We start from the raw sequence: 13,839 nt of genomic DNA, 5'->3' as shown, positions 1-13,839 counted from the left end.
GTTCACGCAAAGTGGAGATTTTTCAACCTCGCCGAAGGCTCTCTCCCGAAGTGCAACCAACTCTTTGGACTTGGTAACGTGATTCCTACAGGATTGCACAGCATGCGTGGTGCGACGAAGAGGTTACATTATCGCACGTCCAGATCTTCTTATCCAGATGAACTTATACGCGGAGTCAGTGAAAATTGCTTGAATAATTAAGCAATTCGGAGGCCGATCTTTATCCGCAGACTGCTTCTCGAGTGTACTGCAGTCAAGCTCGAATGCCTCAGGATTTACGTTATGAGATTCACCATACGCCGCAACGGTTAAACCGTGACAAAATTGAGCAAGAGTTTTCTTACGACTGACAGGAGGTTTTTTATTTATTTATTTTTTTTCTTTCCATTTCTTTTACAAGTTATATTAGCTGCACCTGAAACTTCGCGGTGTAATTTAAACTCGGGGACCGAAGAGCGACTTCGCGGTGTGTATAGTGCGTAGGTCACCGTGCCAATTCAACAAGAATATCCTACATTGCGTAAATAGCTTGGGCAAACTCAATTTCGACGAAAGACTCGCTTCGCAGCTGGCTTGATAATGAAATAATGAATTTAGCTGATCGTTAGCTTTCGATTCTCTAATCTTCAACGAGAACGGTCCATCGGATGAACACTCGCCAGACTTTTCGGAGGTGTATAATTTTTTTTCTCAATGCGCACAGTGTAAGAGCATGACTCTTCGAGATGTCTGTAAAGTGAATGTTTCAATATTGATAATAAACAGACACCGCAGACGCGATTATTCGTACTTCAAACAGTCAACATGCGATAACTTTTCGCATATGACAAGGCAAAGAGGAGGAGGTGGGGAGGGGGAGGAGCAGCGAGCTAATCAGCGAGCAAACCTTGCGCACGAGTAAAAAGAACTTCGAAATATGGCACTCCGTCAAGCAAGTCGAAAAAGAGGAGCGCAAGAGTTTTGATTTGCGGGAGCAGGTCCTGCAGAGGCGGCATGGGCACCTCGCTCCCGAGGATAGGTCGTAAAGCTCGCTGAGCGGCCAGCTTTGATAGCGTCATAAATTCCGAGCCGAGGTACGTGGCACGTGTCCTGTACTCGGGGCGCGATGTCAGCGTGTTGCGTGTTACGCAGAGGTACGGGAGACGCGCCTCCGGAGAATAAGGTGAAGGAGACATGGATGAGGAGAAAACCTGCAACGGGAGGACCATATTGTTACCCAATTACAATCCGGAGGTTGGCTCGGGTAATGGTCCGATAATGACCGTCTTCTCGCCCCCCCCCCCCTGCCCTGTCGTCCCTCGTAATTTCGGCTCCGAACTCCGCTTAACCGCAGCACCAGCACTGCGTTGCTGGTTCCAGCCAAGGGCCCAACACTGGCCCATTATGTACCTGCGTCTCGCATTGCGCTTCTTCTTCGTCTTCTTCTTCTTCTTCCCTCGTCGCAAACCCGCCGGGCACATCGGGACGACGTGAACGTGTTGTTGCTGAAAAGGACATACCTTTGGCAGCATTCGAGTCATTCGTGAGTCATGATTGTGCTCGTTTCAGCATCCGACTTTCAGTAATGTCAATAAATAAGAGATAGATACTTCAAGCTCAGACCATAGGGTTGGCGTGATGTTCATACTATTCATTGGTTATGTCAATTAATTATTGTTCTGACCATTATGTGTACAGTAATGGTCATTAATGCCTCTTCGAATCAAAATGCAAGTTTGATTCTGTACGAATTATATGACAATGACTGGCGATTAAGTTAACGTCAGAGAATGGGAGTCATTGTCATATAATTCGTATGGAATCGAATTCGCATTTTGTTTGAAGGCATTCATGAACATTGCTGTGCCTGTATCTCGTAATGATCTTCTCTTGTCTTTGCCAGATTCAAGCCACGAATCTAATCATTTGACGCTAGAACTTTCAGTATAAACGCCATCCAATATCGAAACAAGAAAGTTGATTCCAGTATATAAGAGTACAGTTTTTTAGTATTGTTCATACCATGCACGAATTGAACCAATTAGGTAGATACTTACTTTTGTATCCATTACACGTACCTGCATCTGGCGATGTGTTTCTCCAATTTTTGCCAATGTGCTCCTTCAAAAATTAACTTTCCAATGATGCCACCTTGGGTCAAAACAAGATGGTCAATTCATGTACAGAGTATATGATCTTGGCAGTGTTTGTACTCTAGTACACCGATTACAATTCTTATCACTTACTTTCACGCCTCCTTTGGATCTCACTTATTACTAAGTTACTTACTAGCTACTTGGTCCCCCTTTCAAACCACGAAGAAGGTCAACTTCTGTGCGGTCAGTAGGATCGAGTTGATGCAGCAAGGGGATGTCGACGACTCGTCGTCATCCTCATCCTCATCGTCGTCGTCGTCCGTGGTGGCGGTGGAGGGCATTAGCAATGGGAGGTTGTTCCGTTGCAGAGGTTGCATGGTCGTTTTGTCACGTCTGCCGGCAGTCTAGACCGAGGCTGGGAGCCCGTCCGGGAGGAACATCACCTCCTCCGAGAGCAACCCACCTTTAAGGCGGTAAGCTACCATCCCGGTACGCGGGACAGGTTGATGTTCCCATCTTTCAAGATTCTAACGAGTTTTCTTGGTATTTCGGTTATTTTTGTCATTCATATCGAACGTCTAATAAATCGTAACCTCAAGCGAAACTTGTTGTTGGTATATTATTAGTTTCTTTAAGTTCTAATTTGTAAAAAGAATTTAAAAAAGTGGAAAAAATTCAAAAACCAAATAATTCGATGACCATGATGAGAGGTCAGGACACTCTCGTGGTTCCACCTCGCATTTATAACACTCTCTCCTGTCTTTTTCTGAATAAATATTCCGGTTTTTCCGGCCCAGACACGAGCCCACCGTCTGATCGAGAGACTCGTTACCATTAGTTTTCAGAAAGAGATGATCTGTGCTTTTCTACGGTAGAAACTTTCGAGACGCCGAATTATCCCCTCATAACAAACATGGCGGCTTGCCGCCACTTTCCTAGAAAGAATGGCTGACGCAATAAAACCAACCTCATAGTGCACCACTTTCAGATATTTTTAACCAGGGTTGAGAACGCACTTTTTTCTCACTTCTCGTTTCATATTATAATACAAATATCTTTTCTGTTAAATATGTTCCGATCTTGCGACGCACCAATGCAACGGCAGGTATTAGGGAACGCCTTTAACTTGTCCGTGGGCTGCAGCATCGAGATTTATTAATCATCAGCGGGAGCGGGCGACTCCTGGTAAGATCAGAATCCCGTGGACATTTCGAGGTCAGCGTTATACCTGTCTTGTAGCCGCTACAGAGCCCGGTGTCCTGTCCAGTTCAGGATCGTTCCAAGAAGCGGCGGCGGACGCGGCGTCGCAACTATCGCCGCGTTTTTCGCCCGGGGATGATGACGCCGTTCTTTTGCACAGCCACAGGAGCTGCTGGTACCGGGTTGCAACTGAATCGTGATTCCCCTCGCCTCGCGGTTCACTTTCCGCGCTCATCCCCGCGCGCGCGTCGCAGACGTTCGGCAGCTGGTGCAGAATTCGCCAAAACGCCACCCTGCACTGTACCCTGAACATTATGCTCCATGTGTCACCGTTTTACGGTGGATAAATTGGAAAATTACTCAAACCCGGAATCAGATATGATAAGGACCGCTGACACCTGTTGCGCATCTGTCCAACGGGGTCTGCTTCCCATAGTCTTTCAAGTCTCGGGTTATCGCGTTCCACCGCAAACTGCTGTCACGTAGCTGTTGGCTTCTAGAGATTTTGAAACTCTTCACGACATGACGTGACAAAGTTTGGCGAAAATTGGAGTTGTGATTGCCGATGCCAATTTAAACGGAAATGGTTGTTCTTTCCAACGGTACCACTTTTAGTGGTACCACACTTTCCTCTCCTTTCTTCAACTCAACAACGAGCACAAAACTGCTTTTCCGCAGGATCACGGAGCTCCTAGCTGAAAGGGAAACGCCAGACGGATGAAGGGGTTCGCGCAGAAATGGTGCCTACAGTGGAATTATAACCCCACATGCACGGTGAACTCCAAGTTCTTGAATGGTAATGATTATAGCAAATAGCCGGTCGCTTGCCGAGCTGCTGCAGTGCAGGATGACTGCAGTGGGGAGTTGATGCGGGGCTAATAGCCACTCGGTAGAGCCATTCAGCCGCAAAATCCCCGACCCCCCCTTGCGAACAACCTTTGATCCCTGAACGCGGAGAGTCAACCCCTTTCGGATCTTTATTGTTCAACCCTGAACCAGCACGAGGATGTTCGCATTCGTGCAGTGGGGTGCATAGCGGGAAACGATCCTGTTTACACTGCACTGCCCGACTACTGCAACTTAACTGCATCACCCGCAGCTGTCTAGGAACTGAACGGTGACCCAACCGGCTCATGGGAAACGGATTAGCCGATTACTGATTAGGCTAAGTCGCCCACGTCGCTGCTCGCTGATGCAGTTTCTACGCCCATTCAACGTACGTTCATTATATCATATTATAAATCTGCAGACTGGATTCAGGACTTGATAACCATGCAGTCCACGATAGTTTACGGACGCGAAGCAACTACAGCGAGGACTGCAAGCTTCGAAAGGGTTCAAGTTTTTCTTCTTGCTCTTTAACCGTCTTCTTGCTTTGCAGTATAGCTCAGTCCGAAATAACTAGTTCCTCATACTTCGTCTTGAGATAAATCGTGAAAAACGTGCGGTAATTTTACTTTTCCGTGGTAAATTCGCGGACGCATTTTTGTTATAGTCTTATATGGAGGTTGTATACTGTGGGTACTGCAAGTACAAGGCATGAAGTGGCGCAGGGTTAGGTAGAATAGCTGTGTAGCGCAGTTTCTCCTCGTGCAGTACAACCCCATCAACTCGTCCCTAGGCCAGCGATAATCGCCCCGCACTGATTCTTGTCTGAGTGGCAAATTGACCACTATAGCCACATGATGGATGGATTGCGCACAGGGTGGTAAACCTCGGACCATAATGACGAGAGAGAATTGAAAAGAGGGAAAAACGAGGAGAACCGAAGGGGGAGAAAGCGATACTTTACAGTGATGCTGAAGTTTTTCTCCTGCAGGGTCCGTTCGAGTGTCTAGTGTGACTTTTCTCCGAAGTCGTATATTTTCGACTTGAGCATTTAGATCTATAAGGTATGTAGACACGTGAGAAGCTCTTCAGTGGGCTAGTTTATACGAATAGAATTTGTTGGCGCTGGATGTCTGGTGTGTATACAATTCCAAGCCGAAAGGTTGTGTATCCTGTTAAGTAGCGACGGTATTTATGTGTTTCCTGTTGATTTCAATATGTATATGTATACACAGGCATGCATGGTGAGAAAATGTAACCCATGAAATTGTCAACGCTGAAGCGTGTCGGTCGCTGCGTGCCAGAGCTGTAATGGGTGAAGACCGTAGGAAGAAGACACTTTGAGACGAATGTATTTATTAATGGTTTCCTCGAAGAGTGACGCTGGATCTTGTAATCCGATATCCTCGAACGAAGAGTCTGGAAAAGATAGGTGGTCACTTCCTGCGATCTTCCGAGAACTGCGGTGAATCGCCAAAAGCAACGTGTGGTTCATCGTCTGCAGGGGTGTGTCTATCCCACTCCCTTAGGAGGCTCGTCTCGTCGGACGACAGCGACTCCAGACACACTAGAGATACCGATTAAGAGGCAGATAAAAATATTTACCAGACACAGAAACGAAGAAAGGTCACTAGGCGTATATTATTTCCTTTCTTATACCTACGCTGGTCAGCACGCGAGTGATAAAGACACGTTGAAAAAATTGTACTTCTTCCTTTGGATTTTTGGGGCATCTTGACGACAGATTGCATAATTCGTTCAGGACTACATGTAACTGTAGTTACAAGTACTCAGGTATAAGTGAACAAAGAGAGAATTTTTTTTAAACTACCAAACGAATTGAGTTGAAAAAATTAACATCCTTAATTAACATTTCCGATTATAAATGGAAAGTATGACTAGAGATTTTCAAAGTTTTCCGTCGTTTTGCACACATCCAAGATTCAAAACAGCAAAAAGCTTCGCTGATTTATATGAAAGAACTGTGAAACTTCTTACGACCCGAGATACCGATCAATGACAACTTCCCAACGTCAGATTTCAGATACAAACTTCTAAACCATTTCATTCAATTAATCCAAACGATCTTCAATTTCATCGATACCGTCGCTTCTGACTCTTACAGAAGCAAACCCTCAACTCGACTGTAAACTTACTGCACGCTAAATTATTGTTTTACAAGTTAGAATTGAACTGTATCTGCGAGGTTAGGGATTGAATTTACACCCAGATTGGATTTATTCCGCAAAGTGGACGTACAAACTGATTTTTGATCATGGATGAAAAAAGTAAGAACGTACACGGGCGATTTCAGGAAATTGAAAAATTTGATGAATTTTATTAAGGGTTGAGTTAAGAGAAATGAATTGTTTTAGCTATAACCAAAAAATCTACTCTGCGTAAGTACTTTTTTTGATTCTGGTCAAGCGAACTATATTTTCTTGTACAATTTGGTGCGAAGAAATTACGCAACTGTAAAAATGTAGTAAACCAAGCAAATGGATTATTAATAAACGTTGAAATAACAAAAAAACCTAGTATTGACAGCAATAATTATTACATTAAACGAATGAAAACTAAACATCCAGAACTTTCATCGATAAAACATGTACACCAATTTTCGCGATATTTTCGTTTTATATAATACTACGAACTATGTAATTCAAACAAGTATTATAACGATAGCCTGCATTCTACCAGAGAATTTTCTCGTAAGTATAAAAAATGAAATTATTCTTATTGCATTATTCTGTACGGTAGGGTGTAGCTAAGAAACTAATTAAATAATATAATAAATATAATTGTTAAATAAACCCGAAAGTCGAATGTTCATAGAGGCGAAAATCTTATTCGTAGAATGAAAAACTGTGAAAAGTTTACGTGTACAGAAAATTGAAAGCGTAGTAATTCGAAATACAGAAAGACGAAGTACAGAACGAATCAAAAAAAGTCAAAACATGGAGCAGGTAAATCGAGAATCTGTATACGTTTGTATATTATCTAGCAGAATTCTGACCACAGCAATTTGTCATTCCACGTCCCGACCTTTCCAATCTTTCACTTCTCCACACTTCGACTTTAAAAATTGATGAATTCTACGTACCAATCATTCGCTTTTTTCTAAGACTCCAACATCACGATCATTAAATTTTTCCCTCTATCAATCCCTTTCATCCCCCCACCCATACAGTGCAGCCATTTTATTTTTCGCCACCCCCCAACTGGCGGGAGATTTGAAAGTAGCGTTTTAAGAGGGAATCTTTGCGATTGCCGTTGCCGTTGGCATTACCATTACCATTGCCTGCAATACTTGAATAATTGCACGAAGCGTACCGAACGCGAGCGGCTCGAGCTTGTGGTGGAGGTGAACACGGGCCTGCGTATGCTGTGTGCCTCTTCCTTCCCATGCGCCGGCAGGTAGGCGGGTAGGTATAAAGCAGGAATACGGACGCGGGGCGATAAGCGAGGTCGCGGGGGCCGCGGGGGCTGAGGGGGCCGTGGGGGTCGAGGGGGGCGGCCGCATACACGTGGCGGACCGTCTAGACCGGCGTCAGACGTTGTACCGGGTTCGCCTCGCCTCGCGAGCGTATCATTACGCGTACGTGCGACCGGCGGGCCGACCGGTCGGCCGGTCGGTCGGTCGGTCGGTCGGTCGGTCGGTCGGTCGGTTGGCCGGTTGGCCGGACTGACATAACCTCTGCCTGACTAATTACGACGGACGACCAGCGCGGGCGAGAACACTGCTGGTACGGATATACATGTATGCATACACGCAGCCTAGCGACACGGACTTTCCGGTGTATCCGATCCGCAAACATGCACACAGAGATATGAACTTGGGGCCAATCACGTGCGAGTATACGTGCTTCGGGTGAATCGAGGGAAAACGAGTCGCCGAAAAGTCTGCGAAAAATGATGAAGGATGGAGAAAATTAATCAAATGAGAATATCGTTATGACGCAAATGAAGTTGGCTGCTGGTTGATGTTATAGATTGTTTAATTTATTATCGAATGATATGAAAATAGTTTATAATCGAATAATAGGATGGGGGTTAAAATTTGGAAGAATCAATATTGCGAATGGGTGATATATATCGATGTTTCTAACATGTGAAAATAAAATAATGAAAGATGAATTTCTCGAAATATTGAGTCACTGGTTGGTAGTCGTTTTATTCAGCAACACTTTCAAAAATCGAGATTTTTTTTCGACCATGAAACGGAAAGCTTTTCTTCAAATAATTGTTATATTCAAATACGTTTTTTATTCCGGATTTTAAGCCACGGATTCTCGGATCAGAGCAATGGAATACAATTTCCTTCCCCCGTTAAATAATTTAGGTATTTTAGAATAACGGTTGATACGTACATTGATTATAATTTGCAAAAAGTAAGCTTTTACATTTTACGGACATAGTAATAGAATTTTGCCAAATTATGATCTATTTATACTATAATATATTCAAAGGTAGGATTTGAAGAGGAGAAGAAACGCGAAGCGACGAAATATGATACGTATAATGATACTTCTCTATATTTGATCTATGTAATACGATATTATATAATATTTCAACTATAATTCATTCAACCAATTTTGCTAGAAGTGGGACGCGATGACGTGGCAACTAGTTTATCATAGAGCGACTAATTCGGTTGTTGTTAAGATGCCTTCGTATATTGCGTAGGTACAGTAATTGTTTACCCTGGGTAGATTGTGTTTTGTAATAAACGTAGACTGTTTTTTTTTTTTCAATCCAATACTGAAAATACCGATCATTCACGTCAAATACAAAGAAGAACATTTCAATTGATACCGTTCAAGCAATATATATGCCTACAATTAATTACGCAAATATAAAGGAGACTTTGTCGGCTTGTGGAATGGATTCAAGGAATTTGACAATTCGAAACTTGGGTTGTTTATCTATTATTGCCAAGTTTAGAAGCAATTTCAAACCTTCAGAACAATTAACTCGATATTATCAGGCGTAACAATTAAATTCCAACAATAAGTTGATCGGTGGTTTGCTTATACTGTCAGGAACAGATGATATCTGCACACGACTTCTGACGTAATTCCGTCTAACAAAACGTGAGTTCTTTCGAACTCTTCATAAATTTGAAGAACGTCTTAAGAAATTTTGCCACAAGATTTAGGTTGAGCATTATCGGGCTAATTCAGTCGATTCGTTTCAAGTAATAACATTCTTCACATGAGGCGTGAAGTCGTATAGAAATTTGTATAACAGTGACACCCACGCGTATAAAATTTTTTAAAATTGTTTTATTTATAATTTCTCAGGTTAAGCAGAAGCCCATGCAAATCTCATTCTCGGAATCTTGGCTCATTCATAAAACTATTTATATACGCATCTAAGGCGGACTCCGACTTCCCCAGCACGAATATCATTAAGTTCCGGAATACTTGAGACGTATTAACGTCAGGGAGAAAGGGAAAAAAAGAACGAAGGAAAGAGGAAGATGCTTTCAACCAGTTTTACAAATCCATTAAGTACCAACAAGAATAAGGTGAAAATTCGATCACGAAATCGATGCCAGGCAGGTTAAACTTATTTGTTCGTACAAACAATGTTTGTATTTATACATAAGTGTTTTTAAATTGTACTAACTTATTTCAGCCTTCGAAGATATCACGTGATTGCACTTTTGGGCTGTTTTTGTAATTTCCTGTCGATGTGTTCATGCAGCTTTGATTTTTCTCAGAAAATTTCAAACCACCTCGCTTCCTTCGTCACGTAAATTTTTCCGCTAAAAATATCATCGGCTTTTACATAACAATGATAATAAGCAAGCTAGTTACTAACTCGCCGGTTTGTAGAGCTCCTTCGGCTATCCTGCGCGCCTACTTCGCTGACTGTTATAAATTGTTGTATACGTAAGGCAAAGTGTAAGCCATGACCGTTGTGCAATTCTCAGATAATAATAAATCGATAAACCCGTGTGCACACTTATTGCGTCAAAGTACGCGTGCTAATTTCTGCAAGCTGCAATATATTGCATTTCTGAACAGTTTATTTTTGCATGCTTTTGTAAATCTTTGCACCTACCGTGGACGGATAAAACACCATAAGGTATGGTAACCTCTGACCTTCTCACGTATAACCACATTTGCGTAACTAACCGTACAGCAAGTTACGCGATCTTTTTTTAAATCGATAATGTGTTTAGGCTGGATTTGCGTTGATCTTAGAGTGAACGAATGGCTGCCAGGAATAATTTTCTCGGTAGCTCTGGATCAGGGACGCAGAATGACGCGGTGTGGATGGTACAAGAAGATACAGAATACAGATAGAGAGAGAGTGAGAGAGAAAGGGAGAGTGGAAAAAAGCTCCAAGTATTTTTGTAAGCTTATACGCTATACACAGGGTACAGCTTACAGGTGTATAAGATATAATGTATACAACACGCCGCATCGGAAGAAGTCATCCGAGACATATTCTCGGGAAAGGCATATTGTGACGCTTCCTTCCACGAACCGATTACACTATTGCATTTGTAGTTGACTATGGCATGAGGAGTGCAGCCGAGCGACAATGGTCCCGCGGGTTCCGAGATCCTACTGCATGTCGGTGGAAATAGGAGGAGCGACAATTTCAGCCTCGGCATCGTTCTTCAATTTCAGGTCCAACGATCCATCGTCAAGTTTTAGTCACCATTCGTACGGAATGTTTTTTATATGCGTTATTTTTTTCCTCCTGTTGCCACCTCGTCGTCTTTAGTAGATTATTCAATGATTCCGCATGTTTCGTTTATGCACCCATGGTACCCATGGTACACTGTATCCACCAACCCAAGTAAGAAGCCTTCTGCATCACGCTGCGGATGAGCGTTATTATGCATATGACGTATATGTATATATATATATATATTTGTGCGATCCCGACATGTTTCGCAGACACATAATGCAGGAGGCGATGCATCGCGTACCTACTGCAGCGTTGCATACTCATACTCATCCGTGGAGAGGAGGTTCAAACACCTTTGATTGGGCATGCATGTATGCGATAGGTGCGAGCGATTGTTGCGGGCATTCCCATGCAGGCAGACAGAGTAGACTGGTTTTGAGACTCACAAGGCCATCCGAGATCCTCATCGCCATATATTTCGCCGAGGCGAGTTGCACCCGTTACGTCTGCTCCTCATCTTTCTTTATTGTTCCACGAGTTATTTACTCTTCTTTTCCACTACCGATTGAGGAACATGAGGCATCCTTGCGTGTCCGAGCCCAATTTTTGACATAGCCATTTCGGGCTCCCGCATGATCATGGTAATTGACCGCATACGCTATATATATATATATATATATATATGTAAGCAAAAGCTGGTCGAACGATCGGCGCCAGTTTGGTTCGAAAATAAGCCAAGACTATGATCTACGCGAGCTTGGATACATGGAAGCATCTCTCATCGTCTGCACAGCGGCGGGTTGATTCTCGGTACACCAGAAACGAATAAGCAAAATAAATTTATAGGTCAAAGGAATTTGTTATATTCGTCGAGTTTCTTTTACCTACCCGAGATTATAACTGTTCATACACGTATCGCATGAAATGACGTTGTACCCGGAAGGTTGTACGAAAATAGACTCCATGTCTGCAGTTAGGAGTAGGTATAGTTATAATCTCCGGCATAAATCTTCCCAGCATCACGCGCTGCGCGGTTCTTCGGAAAAACAAGTTGTTCAAATTGTTGAAAAATGAAAAAAAGTTTGCTTTTTGGTACGGTACATTGACGTGGGGAAAACGAAGGCTTTAACTTGAACTTGGACGATTCGAACCGTTCGTTACAGCCGAGAAATTTTGACGCCTTTCAGTGACAGCGGAAGTACTGTCAAATGTTAAACGTTAAAAGCACCGAGTTCTTTGACTTTTCGTTACAACCGCACAGTCACAATATTGTCGATGGAGAAGTGCCGCGGTGGCTGATGTGTTTGCGGTGCTGAAATGAATTGTAGTGGTCTGCTCACCTCGTGAAGTGAAGTTGTGTCTTCGTCTACCTGCCACGAGACATAACAAGCCAAGGCTGTTGATCATCGCGATCCTGAAGTGCTAAGCAAAGCAGAAGTCAGAGCAACGGAGTGAGCAAAAGAAAGACACCAGCCAAAGCAAAAGAGAAAGCAAAAGTTGCAGGGGCGAGGGAGACAGAAAACACGCCTGTTGTCGACCACAAACGTTCTCTCTAGCTGTACATCGACTCTGGAGGCTTGTTGTTAATTAATACCAACGGTAGACGATGAACGATATACCTACACTGTTTCTGTCTTCCACTTATTTGTAAATTAAACGACAGACGAATAAGAGATTTTATTCCACCCCTGAAGGAGGGAACGTGACGTGGGAACGTCAAAATAAAGAGACCCGATTTGCTCGATATTGAAACGGTAATATGGATGGTCGACATCTGATCATTGGAGTTTAAGCTACTTGCCGAAAACGGAGTTTTCGTCAATTCCCAAATTGAAATATTCTCGCGGTCACGTTCCGAGTACACCACGTGTTTTTATCTCCTGGGAGTCATGCATTACTTATATGGCTCTCGAATTTTGTATTTTAAATTCATACCGACCTTGTTGCTTTCGCCAATAACATCTCGACGGCATTGCTGTTTGACGGAAATTATTTTATACCTACTCTAAACTCTGCCGACCGAAATGGAGAGGACGTTATAAATGGAGTCGTCGAAGGAACAAACGTCGTCATCCTTAGCTTTCGATAACAAAAGAATGGCGACTCCACAGGTGGAAGCAGAAAAGGTCTTGCAACGAGGACGTTGCGTCACGCGCCAAGTGAAACCGTTTCGTGACTCAATCACAGTTCCGTTCAAGTATTTACGATCCAAACTTGGCTCTCCGACGTACCCTTATTCCTAGAGAAGTAAATCGATGGTCAAAAAATTCCATGAACGGGGGTGCAAGGGATTTGCGAACATTCCCAAACCCCCTGAAAATTCAATAAATACGGGGAAAAATTTAGTCAGGTATGATCAGGGTTACCGAAACGCCTTGTTGGCACCCTGACCAACATCCAGGGTCTGGATAAACGGCTCCCAGAAGCTGCGCTCTTTCAAAAAATGCATTGGCGAGTTGGCTTCTCAAATTCCCAGCTGAAATCTAACGTTCCCGGGACGCCATTCTTCCTGTCCAGGTCGGTGATGGGGCCGTTGCAGGTCTCGCGATGGGTCGGATAATAGAAAAGAACTGCGCGTAAGGTAGACACGCATTACCGACAATTGGACCCTTAGGCCATAGAAGAGTGCCGGATGTGCGTACGAGGGAGGCAGTGACCTGAGGCAGCTAGCTCGACATAAACAATCCTCAAATGCCCTGCTACGGAGGCCAGATTCAACATTGGACAGTGAATGCCTGGATGGATAGACGAAAACACACCAATGATCATCATGACTGTGATAATCGTGATGCTTTGATATTACGGACGTATCTCCACGCACGAAATACTCGTATAATATGGGTCAAGTGGTCCTTCCTGTTTTCTACCGCACTAAATATACGCATCACGCGTACAGCAGCGTCACACCGCTGGATTCTATTCACTCTAGGCCCTTTATAGGTACGGTACCATTCACTCGAATCATCAACGTCGGCTAGCCAACTCCGAGATCTTCGGCAGGCGCAACTAGTCGCACGGAATTCAAAGCGCGGACTTCGCTCTCACGAAACGTTTCAGTCGACACATCGAATGTCATATTTTATTATAC

The 13,839-nt window shown here is 43.6% G+C and overlaps 1 protein-coding gene across 1 annotated transcript in view; it reads right to left on the bottom strand.

The window, feature by feature from the left end:
* Positions 1-5,566: 5,566 nt before the first annotated feature.
* The window catches only part of LOC124416655 (angiogenic factor with G patch and FHA domains 1), a 47,542-nt gene continuing 39,269 nt past the window's right edge, over positions 5,567-13,839 (bottom strand). Inside the window, exon 8 of the mRNA XM_046897914.1 lies at positions 5,567-5,670. Within this exon, the coding sequence (XP_046753870.1) occupies positions 5,629-5,670 (42 nt within the window). The 3' untranslated portion in view covers positions 5,567-5,628. The remainder of the gene's footprint in view (positions 5,671-13,839) is intronic.

The sequence above is a fragment of the Diprion similis genome, chromosome 2, assembly GCF_021155765.1.
Source record: "Diprion similis isolate iyDipSimi1 chromosome 2, iyDipSimi1.1, whole genome shotgun sequence".
NCBI classification, from domain to species: domain Eukaryota; kingdom Metazoa; phylum Arthropoda; class Insecta; order Hymenoptera; family Diprionidae; genus Diprion; species Diprion similis.
Note: the sequence above shows the minus strand (reverse complement) of the source record. Positions and strands in the feature narration are given on the sequence as shown.